Source organism: Dasypus novemcinctus, chromosome 21, assembly GCF_030445035.2.
Source record: "Dasypus novemcinctus isolate mDasNov1 chromosome 21, mDasNov1.1.hap2, whole genome shotgun sequence".
Classification (NCBI taxonomy): Eukaryota; Metazoa; Chordata; class Mammalia; order Cingulata; family Dasypodidae; genus Dasypus; species Dasypus novemcinctus.
The window spans coordinates 55732722-55757458 of NC_080693.1; the positions used below are offsets into that span (position 1 = coordinate 55732722).

At 39.4% G+C, this 24737-nt stretch overlaps 1 protein-coding gene across 1 annotated transcript in view; it reads left to right on the forward strand.

The window, feature by feature from the left end:
* Positions 1–24737, forward strand: part of SPOP (speckle type BTB/POZ protein) — a 98334-nt gene that overhangs the window by 63768 nt on the left and 9829 nt on the right. Inside the window, exons 2-6 of the mRNA XM_058284020.2 lie at positions 11616–11759; positions 12784–12905; positions 14742–14893; positions 15019–15146; positions 22593–22770. Of these exons, the coding sequence (XP_058140003.1) occupies positions 11682–11759; positions 12784–12905; positions 14742–14893; positions 15019–15146; positions 22593–22770 (658 nt within the window). The 5' untranslated portion in view covers positions 11616–11681. The remainder of the gene's footprint in view (positions 1–11615; positions 11760–12783; positions 12906–14741; positions 14894–15018; positions 15147–22592; positions 22771–24737) is intronic.

Genomic DNA, 24737 nt, shown 5'->3' on the forward strand with positions numbered 1-24737 from the left:
CTGGTTTCTGCTGTGCTTCACCTTGATTCTCCCCTTCGTCTCTCTTTTGTTGCACCATCATCTTGGTGCATGACTCACATGCATGGGCACTGGCTCACCATGAAGGAACTCTTGCCGCATGGGCACTAAGCTCGCCACATGGGCACTGGCTCACAGTGCAGGCATGCTTTCTCTTCTTTTTCTTTTTCTTTTTTCTTTCATTTCTCTCCCCTCTCCCTGCTTCCCCCCCCCCCCCCGTTGTCTGCTCTGTGTGCCCATTCGTTGTGTGTTCTTCTGTGTCTGCTTGTATTCTTGTCAGTGGCACCGAGAATCTGTGTTTTTGTTGCGTCATTTTGCTGTGTCAGGTCTCCATGTGTGCGGTACCACTCCTGCACAGGCTGCGCTTTCTTTCACGTAGGGTGGCTCTCCTTACGGGACGCGCTCTTGTTTGTGGGGCTCCCCTATGTGGGGGACACCCCTGTGTGGCACGGCACTCCTTGCGCGCATCAGCACTGCACAAGGGTCAGCTCACCACACAGGTCAGGAGGCCCTGGGTTTGAACCCTGGACCTCCCATGTGGTAGGCAGATGCTCTATCAGTTGAACCAAATCCACTTCCCTCTCTTCTTTTTCACTGGGTGGTCCCAGGGATCGAACCTGGGTCTTCCCATATGATAGGCGGAAGCCCTATCACTTGAGCCACATCCGCTTCCTCTAACTTCATTTCTAAAGGTGTTTTCCTTGGAACTGGGACCAACTCTGAGGTGAAACAGCCCCTTTATAATCAGGTTTTTTCTGACTTGGGTGCATACCATTCCATTTATGACATCTCTCACATGAGGGACTTTGAAATTTCTCTGTGGATAAGATTAATCTAATGAGCTCTATTTGCTGCTTTCTTCTTCCTCCTTTTCCTCTTTCTGTCTGTCCATCTCCTCCTCCTCCTTCTCCTCTTCCTCTTCTTTTTCTTCCTTTTTCCTTCTTCCTTCTTTTTCGTAAAGCAGCTGGAGGAGTTTTTCTTCCTAGCAGGGATTCTGTACTTAGCAGTACTTCGTCTGACAAGTATTAACCTTGTGAAGCCTGTGCTTGTTGCAGCTCTTGTTTATTCTCCTGGATTCCAGCCAAGTGGAGACAGGAATTTTTCCTCTGATGTTGTCACTTTAGTCACTAGTGATTTCTGACTAAATTAAGAAGCAAAATAAAAACTCAAGAAGTCTTTTAATGTCTGGAGTTAAAATCTCACAGGGCAGTTGAGTGGTATCTGCCCCTTTCCAGGATAAACCTCTGCATTTGGAGCAGAGCATGCATTCCATTCTCCCTGGACGTATTTTTGGGGTAGGGAATTATGCTAATATATCTATATCAACAATTCTTGCATAATGGCTAGTTTTTAAGGGGAGAGATAACCCCAACTCTTAACTTAATTGGCAGTGAATGTTTCTGCTCTTTGATTTTTTTGTTACTGAAAAAGTTGCATCCAAGGTGAGAATTATTCTGCATTTTAACCTTTAAGGTGGCTGCTAAGTTCTTGGGAACAAGACCACTTGCAGTTATTTATAACCTATAGAGAAAGGCCATAAAGCTGTAAACAGCCCTTGCTCACTGAGACTTGGTACAGTGGGAGCATTCTCTTGGCTATCACACTGCTTTCAGAAGTTTGAGATTCTTTCATGTACTTTCTCATTCATCTTCAACTTGACTTTGTCTGGATGAGCCTTAGTAGCCAGTTTATTTCTGTAAAACTCTTAGAATATTTAGATTGAAGAGAATGAGGAAAAATTAGTCTTTTTATGTGCAAAAGCATGTCTAATCCTCACAATCATTTTAGAGTCTATGCCAGCCTAGGAGATATTTGTAAGCTGGGAAAATCTTAAAGGCACTGACATGCGTATGTAATAATATAAAATACTTGTTTCTGAAATGTCCTTATATATAAGAGTTGCAAGAACAGTTCATCTCTTAATTAGATAAATATTTGGCTATGCCAGAAATATGTTTTACTTTAGGCTATGTCTTAGCCTGGTATAGAAAAAACTTAGTTATGTGTCTAGATATGCTTATAAGAAGTGCCTGTGTATACACATGCCACGTGTATGTATTTAATGTTAAATATCTTTTCCTCACGTTATTGTTAAGGGACTCAAACTTCATGTCAGGTATGGAAATTATAAGTGAAATCTAAGAAAATGGTAAGGCTCTACCTCACTTTTATCAATGTATTGGAATTCTATTGTTTAGAATTTAACCTGAAATAACTTAGACATCTGGCCTGAATGCTGGACATTTTGAGTTCCTAACACCTGCAGTAGTAATGGTACTACTTCTGTAACCAGGATTGACATATACTTATTTTAGGAAATATTCTTATATTATTGTTATTTTGTTGGTTCAGGAACTTCCCCGTTTGACCCTGCAGGTTTCTGTTTTCCTCCAAGTTCTCTTGGACTTCTTTTTTTAATTAATTAAAAAAAAAAAAAGGAAAAAGGTCTAAATAGACCTTTAGAATGTATTCCATGAGTTCTTCAGAATTGGAGTAATTAACTGATAGTTTTTCTTTGTTATTGTTGCCATATAAGTATTTCTGGGTTCCTATAGCTATTATCTGTTCAGCAACTCCCAAACTTTAATTTATTGACTAGAACTCATTAAGGAAGAGTATAATTTCCCAAAGAGAAAGACTCTAATTATTCAACAATTTCATTGAACAAGTATTTATTGAATGCCTGTTATGATACCATTTTAGGCTCTGGGAAATGCTGTTCTCCTATTGAGCTTAACTTGTAGTGGGGAAGACAAGTGAAAAAAAAAATTTTTTTAATCAGACAGTGGTAGTAAGTGATGTCCTTCAGATTGGGTGGTCAGGGAAGACTGACTGCTCTGAGGATGTTACATTTAATAGGGAAACTAATGACAAGAAGGAGCCAACTGAAAAGTTCTGAGGGAAGAAAGTGCTTTCCGTGTTGAGGAAAGAGCCTGATGTGTTCACAGAACAAAATTACAGGTTCAAGTGACTACTACACATAGTGACTGGGAGGCCCAAGGAAGAAGGCAGAGGTTGTGGCAGTCATGACAAGAAGTGTGGATGTTGTTTGATAGCCTTGGGAAGCCACTGAAAATTAGCATCTTGTCTCTCTTATGGGTCTGATTTATAACCTGTCTCAAAACTTGGAAAAGTTAATTGTAAAGGCTGCTAATCCCCTTTTAAATATTTTGATTATTTGAATAATAATAAAAGAAAAAAAAACAACAAAAAAAAAGATGAATAGGTAATATATTCACAAGACTTAACTCCTTACCACCCAGGGTGCTCAGTTTCCTTCCCTGGAAGTAACTGGTAATCTTATAGTCTTGTGTAGCTCTTCAGAAATATTCTTTATATATTAAAACATTTTTTTTTTTGCCCTTTTTAAATAGAAAGACCTTCCTCATCCTTTTCTTACAGATGCTTATTATTACATTGCTTGTTGGTATCATAATTTACTTAATCCCCTGTTGATGGGCTTCTAGTTTATTTCTAGTATTTTGTAATTACAAATAGTGACATTGAATAAACGTTTATATTTGTCATTTAAAATATATCAGTAGAGGAAAACGGACTTTGGCCCAATGGTTAGGGCGTCAGTCTACCACCTGGGAGGTCCGCGGTTCAAACCCCGGGCCTCCTTGACCCGCGTGGAGCTGGCCCATGCGCAGCGCTGATGCGCGCAAGGAGTGCCGTGCCACACAGGGGTGTCCCTCGCGTAGGGTAGCCCCACGCTCAAGGAGTGCACCCATAAGGAGAGCCGCCCAGTGCGAAAGAAAGTGCAGCCTGCCGAGGAATGGTACCGCCCACTCTTCCCCTGCCGCTGACGACAACAGAAGCGGACAAAGAAACAAGATGCAGCAAAAAGACACAGGAAACAGACAACCGGGGGAGGGGAGGGGAATTAAATAAATAAAAATAAATCTTTAAAAAAAAAAAAATATATATATATATATATATATATATATATATATATATATATCAGTAGAGATACATTTCTAGAAGTGGAATTGCTGGATCAAAGGGTGTGCACTTTTTTGTTGTTGTTAGGTGCTACTAGATTGCCCTTCATAAAGATTGTAGCAATTTATACTTCAACCAGAAATGTTTTCCTTACCCTGGGCAAGTGTTATCAAACATTTTGATCTTTGGCAATTCAAAGTGTGAGTGGCTGTGTGGTTTAATTTTTCATTTATCTTATTTTGAATGAAGGTTGAGCATCTTTTCACATATGTAAGACATTTATATTGCCATTTCTATAAACCATTGGTTCTTTGCCCATTTTTCTTTTAGACTGTTGGTGTTTTTTCTTCTTGATATTTAGATTCACTTAATATTGTTAATAAATCTCTTTAAAGGTATAGTGTTAAGGATTTAAAAAAAAAAATAGTCATGTTAACTTGTAAATTTTACAAAGCATGAACCTGATGAAAGACCTCAGTCCTTTGATTGATGTCTCTCCTAATTGCCCTTAGTTTCATTTTAAGAAGTATCTCTCAATTTTTTTTTCTGGACTTATTTATTTTATTTATTTTTCTGTGTGGGCCAGCTCACCACTCAGGCCAGCTTGCCTTCATCAGGAGGCCCTGGGAATCGAACCCTGGACCTCCTATATAGTAGACGGGAGCCCAGTTGCTTGAGCCACATCTCCTTCCCTCTCTAAATATTTTTTAAAGTGCATTTAGTATTTTGTTGGACTAGATTGGACTGCAAAAAGTTTACTTATAACAAATATTCAAAAGTCATTCAAACCTTGCAACAGAGGAAGTCAGTGTGACCTGTAATAATAATCTGTCCTTGAGATAATAAGGAAAAAATTATTACCTCCTGGGCCGTATATTATTCAGGACATTGTAACAGAAGAACTGAAAAAACTCCTTTAAGATCACATAAGTTCCTCAAAAATGAGTATACCCAGGTCTTTCCATAGTGTTTTTTCTTTTTATTGTCAACAGTTTTTTTTGGCATCTTCCCTTTGGAAAATGCAAACGTCTCTCAGGTTTAAAATAGTTATGACTCTGGGATTTTTCCTTACTTGGAAACTGTACAAGGCTTTAAACCAAAAGAAAAAAAAAAGTGACAGGCTTTTTAAAATGTCCCTAACAAACCAAGAAGCTCTGTTCCTAAGCATCTAACTTGTGCGTGTTTGTGTATTATATTGAACTGTATGAAATTGCCAGTATTTGACTATTTTTTGACCTGTAAAACAACAATTTTATGGTTAAATCTCTTATCTCCATGATCTTATTCCTCTAATTAAAAAAAAAAGATTTATTTATTTAATCCTCCCCTTCCCCCCCCCCCCCCCAGTTGTCTGCTCTCTGTGTGTTCCTCTGTGTCCACATCTATTCTTGTCAGTGGCCCAGGAATCTGTGTCTCCTTTTGTTGGGTCATCTTGCTGCTTCAGCTCTCCGTGTGTGCGGCACCACTCCTGGGCAGGCTGGACTTTCTTTCGCACTGGGCGGCTCTCCTTACAGGGTACACTCCTTGTGCGTGGAGCTCCCCTATGCGGGGGACACCCCTGAATGGCACAGCACTCCTTGTGCGCATCAGCACTACGCATGGGCCAACTCCACACGGGTCTAGGAGGTCCTGGGTTTGAATGACGGACCTCCCATGTGGTAGGTGGATGCTCTATCCATTGAGCCAAGTCTGCTTCCCTTATTTCTCTCATTTTAAGACCAATGGACATAAGGCTAACGCATAGATAGCATGTATAGGATATACCTAACTTTGTGTTGATTTTTTTTTTAATTCTCTGGTTGAGTGGATTAGATTGAAGATAGAGAAATGCTCATAGAGAATAAATGAGAGAGAAAAATGACTGTAACACTTTTCAGACAGTGTTCTAGCTTAGCTCTGCATTTACTGCTGTTTAAACTTTTGGGACATGTGTCCCTATTTTACAGGGAATTCATATTCTATTCCTGAAAGGATTCTGATTATTAAGAGTTTAGTCAAATTAGTTTCTGATTTGTATAAAATTTATTTGTAAAGTGAAGATACACACTTGTTACTGGATGAAAAACTCACTTTTACCAGGGCTTGGACTTGAGGAGGCAGGCTAGGAGTTTTTGGCTTTGTATATAACTCATCCAAGAGAGCAAATTAATGATTTTTGTTACATTGCAAATCTGGTACACTCAGCATTGTTCATAGTGCCTTTTTCAGAAAAGAAGTTAATGCAACTGGATAAATGTTTCGGCCATACATGTATTTTTACTGAATGCCTTCAGTTTCTGGCAGGCTGTACTAGATAGTAAGGGGATACAAAGAATAGAATAATTTCAAGTCCCTTTTAAGGAACTTAAAGACTGCTGGAGACAACAGAAGTGTTCATAGTGTAAAAGAAAGCAGAAAAGGGGAAACGGACTTTGGCCCAGTGGTTAGGGCGTCCGTCTACCATATGGGAGGTCCGCGGTTCAAACCCCGGGCCTCCTTGACCCGTGTGGAGCTGGCCATGCGCAGCGCTGATGCGCGCAAGGAGTGCCGTGCCACGCAAGGGTGTCCCCCGCGTGGGGGAGCCCCACGCGCAAGGAGTGCGCCCGTGAGGAGAGCCGCCCAGCGTGAAAAAGAAAGAGCAGCCTGCCCAGGAATGGCGCCGCCCACACTTCCCGTGCCGCTGATGACAACAGAAGCGGACAAAGAAACAAGACGCAGCAAATAGACACCAAGAACAGACAACCAGGGGAGGGGGGGGGAAATTAAATAAATAAATAAATCTTTAAAAAAAAAAAAAGAAAAAAAAAAGAAAGCAGAAAAGTACATTGTGTAGGTTGAAAGCATTATCTGTGTATCAAGACAGTATTAATACACTTTTATTACTTCTGTCTATATCCCAAAGTTTAACATTAGTTAGAAATCATGTTATATTGACATATATATGACATATATCAGTATATGGTGCAGAAGGAATTGCAGTTTTGGACCGCGAACTTCAAATCATTATAACTAGGCTCAAACATGTCTTTATTAACCATTAATAAATAGAAATCATTATAATCAACACATTTTTGCCAAAAAGAATTAAGTTTGTTTATTCCAGTAGTGTAAAAATCCATGCTTTGGGATTTGACGAACTCTTGGAAAGTATTTTCTGCATCCTGCTGGTTGTGGAAGCATTTTCCCTGCAAAAAGTTGTTGAGATGTTTGAAGAAGTGGTAATCAGTTGGCAAGAGGTCAGGTGAATATGGTGGGTGAGGCAAAACTTCATAGCCCAATTTGTTCAACTTTTGAAGCCTTGGTTGTGCAACGTGCAGTGGTCGTTGTCATGAGAATTAGGCCCTTTCTGTTGACGTATTATGACTGACTGACTTGAAGACTCTTCAAGAATGAGTAACTTCTTCCTGGTCTCATACCTACTAGGAAGCATTCTATTAGATTGCTGTTAGTTACTAGCTGATATTACCTACATTGGAATTTGAGCACTATCACAGCAATAGAGGTGTTTCAAAGTATATTTTTGATGTGACTCAGAAGAGATCTATCCTTACAGGTCAGGATTTAATAGAGGGAGCAGAGAAATAAATGATGGTATATAACTGAGATGTGTTCAGCCTCAGAGTTCTCAGCATACTAGGAAGTTTGATAAGCTTTGGAAAATAAATTTCACATTAGAGAACTTTGACGGTCTTATCTGAACTTTGTTTGAAACCAGGAACAATATATTTTGGTGCTAGTTGTTTCCTGCAAAAGTTCTCAAACTGTGACCCATAGACCTTTCCTTTCTAAAATTGTTTCTCTGCTCAGTGTCTGCAGCAACTGGCATGAAAGTGCTAGAGTTCATGTGGCACCAGGCTACTTTGCTGATGAACACTTGTCAGTGACACCTGCTATGAGTGAAATTAGACTTGTGCTGTCCAAGTCAGTTTTCCTCTCAGCACTTTATGTGGTTAGAACTCCTCTGAATCTGAGGCTCATTCTCCCCGTTCTACCAGCTACTGTGTTTTGGACATTAAAAGGAAAAAAGGGGAGGCGGGGAGGAAGAAAGTGATGTTATTAAAAGGAATACTTGGGAAACGGACTTTGGCCCAGTGGTTAGGGCGTCTGTCTACCACATGGGAGGTCCGCGGTTCAAGCCCCGGGCCTCCTTGACCCGTGTGGAGCTGGCCCATGCGCAGTGCTGATGCGCGCAAGGAGTGCAGTGCCACACAGGGGTGTCCCCCGCGTAGGGGAGCCCCACGCGCCAGGAGTGCACCCATAAGGAGAGCCGCCCAGCGCGAAGGAGGGAGCAGCCTGCCGAGGAATGGCGCCGCCCACACTTCCCGTGCCGCTGACGACAACAGAAGCGGACAAAGAAACAAGATGCAGCAAAAAGACACAGAAAACAGACAACCGGGGGAGGGGAGGGGAATTAAATAAATAAAAATAAATCTTTAAAAAAAAAAAAAAAAGGAATACTTGGTTTACAAAACAAGTCAGAAGGAAAAAAGGTGAAAAAAGTAGCCAAGACCATAGTAGTATTTTTTTTTCTGAATGTAATAATGGACCATGGTTCAGTAGCAACAATTAAGGTATTAAAAATGAATTGTTTTTTAATATTTGGTCTTTTCTTAGTCTTAGAGAATTCTTAAATTGTTAATTGTTAGGTAAATTTGCAGGTTTTTTTTTTTAACTTCAGAAGAAGCTTGAATTAGTATTTTATGATCATTCAGTGTAGTGCTGAGCCTGCAACCCATATCTCCAGAGCCAAATTTTAAGCTCTTACCTAACATAAAATTCACATCTTCATTGTCAGCCCACCCAAAAAGTAGTGGGTTTTTAAAAATTTTGTTTTTTAGATTTATTTTTATTTATTTGTCCCACTCCCCGACCTCATTGTTTTGCCGTTGCTGTCTGCTCTCTGTGTCAGTTTGCTGTGTGCTCTCTTTCTCTTTAGGAGGCACCAGGAACCGAACCTGGGACCTCCAATATGGGAGAGAGGTGCTCTATCACCTGAGCCACCTAACCTGCCTGGTTGTGTCTCTCATTGTTTTTCCTCTTTGTGTCTCTTTTGTTGTGTCTTGTTGCATCAGCTTGCCCCTGCAGTGCCAGCTCACTTCCAGGAGGTACTGGGAACTGAACCCAGGACATCAACTTGGGACCTGCCATGTGGTAGGCGGAAGCCCAATCACTTAAGCCACATCTGCTTCCCCAAAGAGTAGTTTTAAGTATGAATTTTGAATTTTTTACTGGCTCCTACTGATAGTAATGGTAATTGGAATTTGTGATACTGCCTGAGGTGCATTTACTTGTTACTGGACAAAGAAACAGTTCTGTGATTATATGTTTTCCACCATATGTAAGCCTACCTTAGAGATTATTACAGTAGCAGATGATCTCTTTTCTTGATTGGAATCACAAATTGCATGAACAATTTTAAATCCCAAAATATAGTTTTCCATTACATGGAAATGACCTGATTTAAAGATACCTGTTTACCCTACTAGTGGAATTTTAATTTATTTCTAGTTTTTCACTGTTATAAACAGTGCCACATTGAACACCCTTATGTATGTTGTCTTGTGCGTAGAGTTTCTCTGGGGCATTGGTTCTCAAAGTATGCTTCCCAGTTCAGCAGAATCAGGATCACTTGGGAGAAACGCAAATTCTTTGGCCCATGCCAGACCTCTGAATCAGAAACCCTGGGGATGGGGCCCAGCAGTCTGCTCAGCAGGTGAATGTGATGCATACTTAGGTTTGAGAATCTCTGATTTAGTGCATATGTAGTTAAAAGTAGATTTACTAAGTCTTAGGGTATGCATATTTTCAATATTACTAGATATGGCAAAATTCCTATCTATAATATATAATATACTCACCAGTAATGTAGGAGGGTTCCCATTTCTCCATGCATGGCAAGGATTGATTTTTTTCTTACTGATAGGTATGAAATGTTTAAGAACTATTTTTATACTATGTATTTCTCTTTTTTTGTAAGCATCTATATAGGGTTGTTGGCCTTTTTCTTATTGATTTTGTAGAAACAGTTCATCAATATATATATTAATAAAAATATTCCTGTCAAATGAAAAATAAATATGGACTTGGTAAGGAAAAGCTTTATTTAGAAGGATTATTATAAGGGGGTAAGGGTCTATTCCAAAAGAGGGAGGGAACTAATTGTAATAGGAAGAGCACTCTGACCATAAGGTCTGCAAGCATCTCAAGAGTTAAGCAAAAAGAGTTTCACTTTTATAGAGAGGAAAGAACTGGATGTAGGGAAGTGGGATGAAAGGTTGGTGTGATCACGTAGTAAAGGTGAGAATATTTTATGCTGAAACAGCCTGTTTTCTGGGAGACACCCTTGAAATTCAGGAGTCTGAAGGAAGGAGAGGAGTTTAACCAATGTGTGGTTAATAAGCATCTTGATCCAATTGATCAATGGAGACAAGTTGTTCAGCTAATCATTTATGAGGCAAAGAAAAGGAGTGTGGAGGGTCTATGTCTGGCCTTGTCATAAGCAAACAAGGGGAGCATTCTCAAGTATTACCTAAGTCATATGGGGAAGGATCGTTCTTTGCAATAATCCACTTTCTGGAATACGGAAGGTGGGGGTGTTTCTTAACCTTCCTCATTTTCCAGGATCACAGGGCTCAGGTAAATAATTTCACATTGTCACCCCTTCGTTATGTGTTGTATACAAGTATTTCTTTCTTTCTTTCTTTCTTTTTGTGGTTTGCTCTTTGGCTTTATTTATGGTGTTTATAGTAAAATTTATTTCTACCCAAAAGCACTTTTTTGAATGGCTTTTGTGTTTTGAAAAGCCTTCTTGGAGGGGAGAATTTTGAGTTGGATTGATTTGCTACTGGGACACCCTGTTGAGGAATATAATAGTTATTTGAAAGTGGTCCGAGGTTTATAAAAGGGGTCAGAGTTAGAAAAATTGGGGGAGCATTTGTAAAAAACAGACATTGAGATGCTGTTGAGATGGGTAGGATTGCCATGAAAGAGAATGTAGAGTGAGACAATAATTGAGGAACAGCAGTAAAGGAAGAGAATCCAATAAGATATTGAGAGATGATCAGAAAACAGCAAGGAGAAGAATCTGGAAAATAGAATGGTACCATATTGTAAAGGGGAGAGTTTTCTAATGCTGTAGAGAACTGAACGCATCTAAGAAAGGTATAAATACTGCCTTTAAGAGAGCAGGTAGCAGTGGATTTAGGAATGTAAGACTACTCTTATGTTTGCAGTGAAGTGTAGAAGATGAGGCAGTAACTAAAGGGGTAACAAGGTTATTTTCCCTTAGGAGTGGAGTATTTGTATCCCAAGGGAAGGAGCCAGGGGTAAGGGTATGGCTGGTGTTAACTATGCTGTCTCCTCTCAGGCAATCTTTTCATAGATGTAATTTATATGCCCTTTGAGTAAATTCATTTGATTAAGATATTTTCAGTATTGTGCAAAGAATTAAAATAGGATGATGTAATTGTGACTACTTTAAACTACTTTAGATTAGGTGATCTTCTCTGAGGTAACATTTAAATTTGGGACCTGAATGCTTAGGAGCCATTTGAATGATTAGGGTAGAACTTTCCAACCAGGAGATAATGTTTCCAGTCACTGGAAGGCCAAACAGAAATAGATAGCACACCATCAATCTAATTAAAGCCTTCTTGCTTCTTGCATCTGGCCAGGGTGAAGAGAGAATAGAGATATTTGCTTCCTTACTTTGGAAATCTCGTTTAGCCTTCAAACTGGCGATGTCAAGGGTTCCAAGTCCTCCTCCTCCGGCAGAAATGTCGAGTGGCCCTGTAGCTGAGAGCTGGTGCTACACACAGGTAAGTTCATGTTTTTACCCTGTAAATTTTTTATCTTGGGAGGATTTGGTGTTCAAAAAAAGAACAATATGGGTTTCTTACTCTACAAAATATGTACTGCCTATGCTCTCTGGGATGTAACTGCCTATTAGCTGATAACAGGTAAGGTACTTTAAATTAGGGTTTTTCAATAAAGGTTGAAAGGGGGAATCTTGGGAACGGACTTTGGCCCAGTGGTTAGGGCGTCCGTCTACCATATGGGAGGTCCGCGGTTCAAACCCCGGGCCTCCTTGACCCGTGTGGAGCTGGCCATGCGCTGATGCGCGCAAGGAGTGCCGTGCCATGCAAGGGTGTCCCCCGCGTGGGGAGCCCCAGTGAGGAAAGCCGCCCAGCGTGAAAAGAAAGAGCAGCCTGCCCAGGAATGGCGCCGCCCACACTTCCCGTGCCGCTGACGACAACAGAAGCGGACAAAGAAACAAGACGCAGCAAATAGACACCAAGAACAGACAACCAGGGGAGGGGAGGGAAATTAAATAAATAAATAAATCTTTAAAAAAAAAAAAGAAAAAAAAAAAAAAAAGAAAGGGGGAATCTTGAAACTAGGTCCTCTTATATCCCCCTCGATGGAAATGTATTCTAAGGTTTCTCTGTTGGGTAAGTCAAGGGGAAACCAATTTGAGATTTGCAGGCCCAGGCTGTGGCATCAACATCTCAATTGTCAAACACTGCTCTGAGGCAAGAGCTAATTTTAGGTGTAGTTTTATCATCTGCTTTTCCAACTATGTCCAGGCTTTTCTCACTTGCCATCCAGTGTTTCAGGAAGCCAAGGAAAGTTATGAAAGCAGCTGGTCAGTGTGAGATTTCATAATATGTGGATGAAGAACCTGAAGTGAGAAAAAACTGAGCCTCTACGCTAGCCAAATAGTGTTCCCTTCCTATGCGGAGGGAGGGGAAATAATTATATGACCTTTAACCTGGTTTTTTGTTGTTGTTGTTTTAGGTTGCCCACTTCCTATTTAATTGCTTCCTGGTTTTCTTTCAACAGATCAAGGTAGTAAAATTCTCTTACATGTGGACCATCAATAACTTTAGCTTTTGCCGGGAGGAAATGGGTGAAGTCATTAAAAGTTCAACCTTTTCATCAGGAGCCAATGATAAACTGAAATGGTGAGGAAGAATACATTTAGCTGTAAAATTTTCTTAAATGTTGCCTCTTTTTCTTGATTTTACAGGACACATATTAGAATGGAAGCTTTATGAAGGCAGGGAAGTTGTTCATACTGTGTTCTCTGACACAATAGATGCTTATTAAATATTTATTGAATTAATTCAGTATGTATATCTGGAAACAGCAAATCCAAATGGCTATAGGGTAATGTAAATGTCTAGAGGGCCAGTGTTGTAAATGATATCCAAGTATGTAAGAGTGGCGATCACTTGGCAAACTGGCAAGTGTGTGTCCTTCTAAAGGGGGTTGTGGTTAGTCAGCTCCAGCTGATTATGCATGAATAAAAGCTCACCATTGCTAGATTTTCTGATTTAAAAAAACAAGCGATCTAGATTTTAGCATAAAATCTCCACTATAAAGGGTGGTTATTTGCTCATGTAACTGGAATGACTAGGATGTAGGATGGGTTTGAAAATAGTTTGATCTAGCAACCCAGTAGTTAGATTAAGGACCCCATCTCTCTCAACTCTGCCCTGCTCTGTCCACACAGTTTGAGGTCTCAAGTCTAGTTTCTCTTTTGATTGAAGAATGGCTGGCAGTAACAATGGGTATAATCTGTTACCATACAAAAAAAGTCTTTGAGTTTCCTGTGGCCAAGGATATGTCATGCATGGACTGATTGATTTAGGTTTGGACTAATCCCATTCAAACCATGTGTCTTCTTGAGGAGGAGCAGGCAGTTAAGGAGATAGATAATCATATACCCACTGCAAGGACCAAAAAACATGTGTGGGAAACACCAGTTTTTAACCTTTGATATCTGACTGAAAATTGTTTATTCATTCATTTGGTATTTCTTGGCTATGTATATTAAACTGTGTACTATAAGAAGTTGAGAGGAATGTTTGTTCATAGGCATTGTACTTAAATCCACATCCTTAGCATAGTGCGTAGTGCTATAGGGGCACATATACTCTCAAGAGAAGCACTGGGTTGGACCACCTGTTTGAGAGAGGTGTCGTACACTGGCACAGCCTAAGGTACAAATGTCTTATGTTTTATATGTGGTAGAAGCAATGTCTGAACCACATGTAGTTAAATCAATGACATTTATGACTTAGTTGAACCTATTACATTCTGTCTGAATTTTGTTTTGATTCATTGGTAGCAGATTGGCATCTCTAACCCTGTTTAGAAGCCTGGCTTGAAACTCTACCTTGGGTGGTGGGAATTTACTTTTGTCCTTCCTCCCTACTGCCTCCTTTATTTTAATATTACAATGTTATGACAAGATTGGTAAAATATCTACAAAAGATTGTGTACTATTCACATATTTCTCAAGAATACTTTTTCTCTCCTGAGATGTGCTATTAAAGGGCTCACTGAGTTTTTGTTTGTTTGTTTTTTTGTGGGTTTTTTTTCCCCCCATGGTTTCTCTACAATCCCCCAAAAAATTGGACTGCCTTCCCTGAGATTGAGGATTAAAATAGAGCAAGATAGACTAAAATTTAAAATATTTTAGAGGGAAAAAGGTAAGTAAGATTTGGGAGGTTATGAGGAAAGAGGCAGAAATTTAAGGTATGTGTTATCAGATTCTAGAATGCCCCTTTATTTTTGTTGTTTACTTTTTAAAAGGTGACCCAGATTGCTCCACAAAAGTGGTTCCCAAGTACTTATTCTACTGAATAAGAATCTCCTGGTATGGGGCCTAGGATTTAAAAAAAAAAAACGTTTCTTCTGGTGATTCTGATGTTCCAGGTCCATCTTTTTACTTCATGAACCTGTAAAACATGGATGCCTTCAACATACTTTTTTCCCTTATTTGTTTTGGGTAGGTGTTTGCGAGTAAACCCAAAAGGGCTAGACGAAGAAAGCAAAGATTATTTGTCACTTTACCTGTTACTGGTCAGCTGTCCAAAGAGTGAGGTTCGGGCAAAATTCAAATTCTCCATCCTGAATGCCAAGGGAGAAGAAACCAAAGCTATGGGTAAATGTTCTCCTCTTCGTTTGACTCTTTACTTTTTTATTCAGCAACTTCATGCTCTGACAAGTTGTGTATTTGATCTGGGTTTTTGAGTAACCCTAAATATGACTTTTTTTTTCCCACCCCAGAGAGTCAACGGGCTTATAGGTTTGTGCAAGGCAAGGACTGGGGATTCAAAAAATTCATCCGAAGAGATTTTCTCTTAGATGAGGCCAATGGGCTTCTCCCTGATGACAAACTTACCCTTTTCTGTGAGGTGAGTCTTTTTACCTACTGTGAGACTAGCAATTCCCAGACCTGGTGGGTATTGGTAGACTTTATTGTATTGTAGCAGATATGGAGAGTGAAAATTCCCAAATTCTCTCGGTACTTCACAAATGTTATTTATGTGACCAAAAACTGCCTCAAGATTTCAAGGTTGTTGGACATCTCAACCTCCTAGTTGTTACTGTTCTTAAAAACAAAGATCATGTGCTATTTTGGTCTCTGTGAGTGTTGAGATGTTTGGATCAGGATTCTGGGTCTTTTCAGATAGCATTTGGAAGGACTGTCTCCTTAGACTGAGTACAATGGCCCACAAGTAGGTATGTCTATTTATTCCTTAAACTTTTTACTCTTCCTTTAGTATGAAGTCCACGGGTATTTGACTATAGATCACTTTCTTTTATGACTCTTAAAAGGAGCTGAGTGCCTGAAATAGGAAGGTGAGAACCATTTTTTTCTAGAATCAAGGAGATGTAAAGCTCTCTGACTGTAGTTAGCTAGTAGAGTCCTTGTCACCACCGACCTAAGAACCTTGTGCAGGCCAACTGGAAAACCCTTGAGGTAAAACTCCCAAATTGAGAGTAGGTTAGAAAGTGTTTTCTTTAATGAGTGTGTACTAATGAGTCATTTCATGCTGTTATCAATACATTTATAAATACTCGTAAGATTACAATGTAATAAATGAATAAACCCTTCAGCAAACTGGGACATCATATGGTCAGGTAACCACTTCTGAGCACCGCTACTTGATGAGAATAACCATTGTATGTTCTTGAGGAACATTGCAGGCAAGTTCCCCAGCTACCAGTGAAGAGAATACTCTGTCAAATAGTATGCTTATGTTGTGGGTTAATGACACTTCCACAGGCAGGGTGCAGCAGGGTAGGGTGTACCCTAGTAATCATACTCTTTGGCAGAAGAGGCCTGGCTGGCTGTAGCTGGCATCTTTTCCAAGTCACTGCTCATTGAATATTTCAGCAGAATAGGTGCTAGTGATTAGAAAACTTTAGAGGCATGGTTCATTAAAATAATACTATATCGAATACATAAAATATGGTTTGCATAATAGCTACCTCCTCTTTCTTTTTTAAAAAAGATTTATTTATTTATTTCTCCCCACCCACTCATTGTTTGCACTTGCCGTGTCTGTTCATCTTTTCATGTTTCCTTAAGAGGAACTGGGAACCAAACCCGGAACCTCCAATGTGGGAGGGAGGTGCTTAATCACTTGAGCTACCTCCACTCCCTGCTTTGTTGGGTCTGTCATTATGTTTCCTTGTGTCTCTTGCTGTGTCATCTTGTTGCGTCAGCTCACCTCGCCTGTCTGTCACCACAGCTCACTGTCTTCTTTTAGGAGGCACCAGGAACCAAACCAGGGACCTCCCATGTGGTAGGTAGGAGCCTAATCATTTGAGCCACATCTGCTTCCCCTTCCTCTCTGTTTTAATTGCTAAGTACAAAAAAAAATCAAAACGCTAGAGTGATATCATGTATGTAAATATGTAATGTTCCAGTTGTTTTATATCTGATGAACCTAAAATTTGAATTCTGTATGAGTCTGAATGGTCACAGATCATACTCAGTTGCCCGAGTCAAGAAATGAGGAATAATTAGTGGTTTAATGTGAGGTTAGATGTTGTTATATAAAAATTGGCCCAGGCCAAAATTTCTAATCTTTACCTGTCTTAATGATCTGTATTTCAAAAAGACTTAAAAATAAAGGAAAATCCTAATTTCTCTTGGCAATGAAAGCCAATATTTAAACTGTTTTCCTAAAGGAAGATAAATTTCCTCTAAATATTGCCTCTAACCATCCCCTTTTTTATATTAGGTGTTTTAGGCAATGTATCTATTTCTATATCTATATATATATCACACCTATATTTATATTTATACATCCTTTATTATGACATTTCAAGTCCACAGTGGGCCAAGCCCTTTCTCAGATGCTTCCCTCCATATCCTTTCCAACTGCCCCAACCTCTCTAATGACATTTCTTGATTTGAAATCTTGGCAATCTCTTATCCTCTGGTTAACTCCAAGGCCTGATTCCAGTTCTCTCTGCCTCCACTTCTCCATGTGAGATTCTCTCAGGAGAAGTCCTGTGGTTAAGTTTAGATTTGCCTTACTGACTTAGAAGGGAAGTGAGATGACACTTTGGAAATAGGGAGATGTTGAACAGGGAAACGTCTGCTGGGTTCTGCTGATGCCATCGGTTTTTTACCATCAAACCAGGTGTGCCATCTGTTCCTTTCACACTTCTCTGTTGGCCACAGGTACTGAGTGTTGCTTCTCATACTTGGGCTTGTGCCTAGTGAGACTTGTTTCTGTTCCAAGACTCTCTGTGGACTTAGTAGCATACATCATTGCAAGACAGTTGCGTGGGGGTGTGTACTGGATGTGTGGGTTTTTTAAATGTCTGCAGATCATCTGAGTTCTTAGCACTTTTAATAGCTAGATCATCCTTTGGTACAAATTCTATCCCTTTGACCTTTTGCTTCCTTTCTATCAATGGAATATTTTTAAACAAATTGATTTTAATTCATATTTATATTTTATTATGGGTTTAATTAGTATCTTCTTGTTATTTAGAGACTTTTATGAAGTTGAGGTCCATGTACACATTTAGGTTATGAGTGACTCTACTGCTTCATTCCTCACTCAGTCTTTGACTCAGGTCCTCTGTCCTGCCCTAATACAATAATATAGTTGTTTCTTGATTTTTTTGCTGTTCCTAGAGGCCACAAGAGGGAATTCTAAGGTGAAAGGCTGAGAATCACACGTTTGTGTGTTTGGACTTTATTTCGGTGGTATTCCTGTTAACTAATGTTTAAATGAAATTAGATTGCAAACTGAAAATACTGAATGGGAAGTCTTATTTATAATGTGCTGTGCTGGGTTCACTTTCAATTCTCAGTGTTAAATTCAATGGTGATATTTTTGTCTGACTTAGGAAATGTGGCAATTTCCCAAGTTAATATTGTTGAGTTAACTTATTTGGAAACATTTTCAAAGGATTCCCTCCGTGGTCTCTTACCACAATCCTTTAAGCTAGGTTCTCCTCCCTTCATGTTGCAGAGGAAGGAAGCAGTGTCTAGGGACGTTAGGTAATTTTTCCTAACGTTGTACAGCAAACTAGTGTCAGGGCCATGTTGGCTCTCCATTGTCCATCTGTAGTCTGCTACATACCCTAAGTGGAACTGAATGCCATACATCCAAAGAAGCCCAGGGCTCTACCAAGTTTTCTCCACAGAGTATCTGCTTTTGTAATGAGATAAGATATGAAAACATGTTTAAATTACATTTTTAATTTTCTCTTTAATAATTTGGACCATAGAAAATCTTCATGAAATGTTCACGCTTCTCTTGACCCTTTGCTCCAATTATTTATATTGAAAACATGCAGCTATTAGGAATGAAGATACATATATTCCTCTATCACTGTATATGCCTTTGACAGGTAGAAAATTCCAGTGTTTTTTTGTGATGTTGCAATTTAAGTTAAAATATGAAATACCCTATTTCTAATGAACTATTTTAACTATTTTTAAAGCATCCCTTCCCTCTTCAAATGTAGATTATCCCTTCTTAGCCTGGGAATATGTATTTTTGCCAAATTTTAAATATGTGGGTCTACTCATTTTTTTTTTCTTTCTATCTTTTTTATGGATTATTTGGACATATTAGGTTAAACTGTATGAAAATGCCAATATTTGATTGTCCTTGGCCTACAAAGATAACAATTTAATATGTAACACTGTTGAGGATTATAAAGCATAATAATGTAGTAAATTTACCACCCAACCCAAGAATAGAAAAATCACTAGTGATTTGAAACTAACATATATATATGCTTCTTCCCCTATCCCTTAGACCTGTTAGCTTCCCATTCAGAGGATGATAAATGGCTATTTTGAATTTTATGTTATCATTCCCTTATCTATTGTTTGTATACCATGAGCTTTATAAAAATGGTATCATGCTGCATTTGGTCATCTGGGACTTGATTTTTACACATTATGTTTCTAATCTGTGTTGTGTATGTTTATAGGCCATTCACTTTTAGTACTGTATAGTATTCTGTTGTGTGAATATACAATAGTTCGTTTATTCATCCTCTTGTTGATGAACATTTGGATTGTTGCTAGTCTTTTACTGTTAGAAATAGTGCTGCTATAAATAGTCTATATGCAGAGTCTGTTTATTTTCATTTCTTGATCTAATTACATAGAAGTTAAAAATGTATCTCCATTGGTTTTACTTTGACTTTATGTTTAGCAAAAATGTGCAAGTATTGGTATACTCTTTAATCTTCAATGGAAAAGAATTGACTTTAAAAGGAAAAAAGGAATTTTAAGAAAAGAAATAGACTTTAAAAGTGTGAAGCCTTTCTTATAACTTGAAATTTAGGGGGTTATACAGCCTTCCTGAGACATTTTCATACAGTCATTTATAAGATGACATAAATGTCAGTCACGTCATTCTCACAGCTGCAGTTCTGAATGAGTCTCCATAGTCAGCTTTATAGGCATTAAAAAAAATCTTTAGTTTTTCTCAAAATGGTCTCATTTTGCATCATCATTTGCAAAGGAAAACAATCCCTTTCTAAGTTAAAAGTTTGGGCTCTGAAGACTCATTTGTGAATGCCATTTAAAATTTATTTTTAATTAAGCGTATTTAATGTTGGTAAGAAGTGCCAGACATTCATAGCTCTGGGGACTTGAGGCATCTATATATCTGCAGAACAAGCCTGGCTCAGACAGTAAAGGTACATTCTCCTTCCTGCTCTGTTCCTATCTGTGTCTGGGGAGAGGAATTGCTCCAATGAGAGGAAGCACAGCTATCGGGACCTCTTCATTACCAAGTGTGCTTCTTTCCCGCAGAGGGTCCAGTGTAAACCAGAGTTTGATTGTGACATTTAGCTTGCTCTTGCCAATTCATTTTATCCAGTCTACTAAATTGCCATCAAGTGTTAATGACTTTGGGCTCCTGTCAACCTGGTTTATAGGAACTCAGTGCCAAAGGCATTCTCCATTTCCTTCATTGTCCATCCCAGGAGATTCCTGCCTTTCCCTATGAGGAAATTGGATTTAATTCTTTTCCATTTTTTTATTTTTTAATCGGTATTTTTAAGCTATAACTGGAAACAGGTATCTTCTACCATTGATTTTAATATTATGTCAAAAAAGTACAGGTGTTAATATGAGAAAGTGAGTAAACCAAATTAGAGATCTTACACAGGACAAGGAGGGACTCTCTCTGAGCTGGTTTGTGCCAGGTCCTCGGCTAGTAAATAATATTACAGTCTTGCTCTGATAACTGTGCTGGTAATGCTAAGCACACTCAAAATTGCTTAACTCAGCTGCTTCATTGTGACTCAAGACCGAAACGGCTAGTTTAAATGAATACATTTCCTGACCTGATGATAAAGATCTCACTCCTACACAGAAGGGACTACGGGTCATTTGGATGGTGCATTCACTTTGCTTCTGGGTTTATGACTGCATTGAAAGGATGACTTGCATCTTGAAGGTTAAAAGAAATTTGGGTCATTTCAGATGTTCCTGGGCTTTTTTTCCTATCTAACTCTTAGAAATAGTAAGAATGGAAGCTGTTTCATAAAATGTATGTTTTGCTTTGATTGAAATAATTCTAATCCTATGAGATATGTAGAAGTTGTAGTCAGAGGACTGACCAGCAGAGTCATATGTTCAGTGTACTCACATACTTATTTTATAATTTTGCATAATTTCTTCAACGGGTTAAAACATGCAACTGCTGAAGCCATAGCAAGAAGCTGAATCCTTCTATAAGCCTCTTGTCATCATTCTGTTCCAAAAGTACAAATGCATGTCTTGCTGCAGCAGCCATCCTCTGTATCATTGCCACAGATTACTAAGAGTCCAAATGGTGTGGAATACCCACCAAGTTATCACGACTAGAAAGATCTTCCAAGCCCAGTCCTTATTGGTAGTGAATCAGTAGTGTCATGTTCATTAAATTAACATTTTTGGGGGAGTGCCTTTTTTTTTTTTTAAGATTTATTTATTTTTCCCCCTTCCCCTCCTCCCGCCTTGCTGTTTTTTTTTTTTTTTTTTTGCTGTCTGTGTTGTCTTCTCTTTTTTTTTTTTCAAGATTTATTTATTTATTTTATTTCTCTCCCTGTCCCCCACCCCACCCCAGTTGTCTGTTCTCTATGTCTTATCTGCTGCGTGTTCTTCTTTGTCCGCTTCTGTTGTCAGCGGCACGGGAATCTGTGTTTCTTTTTGTTGCATCATCTTGTTGTGTCAGCTCTCCATGTGTGCAGAGCCATTCCTGGGCAGTCTGCACTTTCTTTCACGCTGGACGGCTCTCCTTACAGGGTGCACTCTTTGCACGTGGGGCTACCCTACAGGGGCACTCCTGCGTGGCAGGCCACTCCTTGCGCACATCAGCACTGCGCAAGGGCCAGCTGCACACGGGTCAAGGAGGCCCGGCGTTTGAACCGCGGACCTCCCATGTGGTAGACGGATGCCCTAACCCCTGGGCCAAGTCTGTTTCCTGTCTTCTCTTCTTATATTCTCTCCTCTAGGATTCACTGGGATTCGATCCTGGGGACTTCTGATGTGGAGAGAGGTTCCCTGTCAGTTGCGCCACTAAGTCCCTGGTTTCTGCTACACTTCATCTTGACTTTCCCCTTATCTCTCTTTTGATGTGTCATCATTTTGCTGCGTGACTCACTTGCACAGACACTTGAGCTCCCCATGCAGACACTCGTGTGGGCACTTGCTCATCGTGCGGGCACGCTTTCTCTTCTTTTTCACCAGGAAGCCCCAGGGATCAAACCTGGGTCCTCCCATATGGTAGGCAGAAGCTCTATCACTTGAGCCACATCCGCTTCCCCGGGGGGGAGGGCCATTTGATTTACCAGGAACTATAGAAGCTGAACTTTATTGTCATGTTTCAGCCCTAACTGAAATAAATGAAGTCCTTTTAAGTTATTTCTCCAAAGAGTTTAAACTGAAATAAATGAAGTCCTTTTAAGTTATTTCTCCAAAGAGTTTAATTTAAATGGTAGTTTTTATGAATTTCTTTGTATTTAGCCTTTTACTTAAAGAAGAATAAGGTAAATACCTGATGCTTAACATTTGTCTCTGTCAGTTCTTTTCCTAGAGTTTCTCTGCTCAGTTTTGCAGGGCATGGGAGGTGGAGTTTATTTGAAGCTGAAGAGAAGTGGTTTGTGGGGCTCTCTCCCCACTATCCTGAGATGGTATAGAATAAGTATCATCATGATAGATTGAATCAAGTAATTTCTGTGACGATAGTTTCAAGAGATTATGAGTATTTGACTGTACGAGAGCAACAATGTAAAAGTATAAGGCCTTTCATATCTTCCCCTGCTGAGAATAAAATTCCTGGTATCAAAAACTTTGGCCTGTGTTTCCTTGTCTTTTACAGGTGAGTGTGGTGCAAGACTCTGTCAACATTTCTGGCCAGAATACTATGAATATGGTGAAAGTCCCTGAATGCCGGTTGGCAGATGAGTTAGGAGGACTGTGGGAGAATTCCCGGTTCACAGACTGCTGTTTGTGTGTTGCTGGCCAGGAATTCCAGGCTCACAAAGCTATCTTAGCAGGTTGGTATTTATTCATGGGGAGCTTTAGTTTTGGTGAAATAAGGAGAGACAAAATGGCTGCATAGTTACCTTTTGAATAGTTCAACTTTTTTTTTTAAACTCAGCTACAAAAAAAACTACAATTAAATATATTTTTATATTGTGGTGACATTAGTGTCCGTAATCAAAAAGGCTGCTCTCCATAAAAATGGCCCTTCTATTTTTCCTCTCTGTTGTGGATGAAGCTGCTGATTTTAGGGAATGAATGAAGATGTCGTATTGAATGCCTTTGTACCTATAAAATAGGTGTCAAAACTCTGGTCAAGAGTAGGTATCAGGATACATATACAAGTCCCTAGACAGGAGTATAAGATGTAGATGCAGAGGAATCTGGACTAAGAACTAAACCACCATCTAGCTAAGTCCCCAGCCCTGGAAGACTGGGCCCTCTCTTAAGGAAAAACATACTGGAAGAATGAGAATGTAGTCACTGACATGGAGGATCAGGTCTTTCTCTGGTAGGCCCTCTGTCTTTAAGACTGGAAAGACTGACACAGAAGTGGAACTGATAAAGGAGAATTGACTTTACCTTAGGTGAAAGGATAGTTGTCAGCCATAGACCTGCTATTCAGGCTTAAGAGGAGACCACATGAAGCTTCAGGGCAACAGATTTCTTAACCCTAAACTCTGCCATTCCAACATACCTACCTGGCAAAACCCAATCTGCCTCAATCTAACCATCTTCCTATTCCCTCTCAACCAGGTGCTTCTGTGTAATGCCAAGGAAATCTTTAATTCTCTAGGTTAGTGTCTCCACACTTAGCTAGACCCTCAGCACTGCCAGCAAATCTTTTTACAGATACGTAGTCATCTCTGTTTGTTTTTCTCTATAATAGATATTTCAGACCTTTACCACTTTCTTTACCAACTCACAAAAAATGGCCTTGCCTATTACTAAAAGAAAATAGAGTCCCTTCTGTGGAACTTTTATCTTGCTTCTCACCTTACCTGCATTTTCCCTGCATTCTCAGTGGAGAGGTGTTCTTCCTCGTGTCCAAAACAGCCTGTTTTTTTCTACATCTGCACTGTTTCTTATCCCATCCTGCCTTCTCAGAAAACTTACTGTGTTATATCCTTTTTCTTAGTTTCCTAGGGCTGCCCTAAAATAGTACCAAAAACTGGTTGGCTTAAAACAACAGAAATTTATCATCTTACATTTCTGGAGGCTAAAAATTCAAAATCAAGGTTTTGGAAGGGCCATGCTTCCTTTGAAGTCTGTAGAGAAGAATGTGTTCCATATCTCTCTCCTGGCTTCTGACATTCTCTGCCTTGGTCACTTGGCATTCTTCCTCATCCCTGTCTGTGTCCAGTTCTACCCTTCTTATAAGGACACCAGTCATATTGGATTGTGGCCTCATCTTAACTAATAACACCTTTAAAGACCCTATTTCCAAATAAGATCACATTCACAGGATCAGGCATTAGGATTTCAACATGTTATCTAGTATCTTGTATTATCTAGTGTCTTTTTCTTATTACCTCTTTGCCCTCAGCCTATAAACATTCTCAAACTTCTCCCTCTAGTTGTTCTCTTTTTCTTTCAGAGCTAAGTTCCCTGAGCACAATCACTATCTCTACTTCTTTCTACCCACTTCTTCTTAATTCCCCTCTCTTGCCACTAAAGCAGTTTTCTAAAGTTATGTGACCTGTTAGTTCCCAAACTTGAGGAACTATTTAATTCATGTATTATTTGATGCCTCTCTCCGGGTTTTTTCCTCATTCTCTGGCGACTTCTAATGTGTAACTTACCTCTTCACTTATCTCATTAATTATTGGTGTTCCCTGAGGCTCTGCTTCAGTTCTCTTTTCACTCTACATATTCTCCCTGGGTGATTTTATTTATTCCCTTGGCATCAGCTCGTGTCTATCCACTAATGACCCCCTAAGACAGATCTGCAGCTTTGGACCCTTTTCTTTTTATTAAAAAC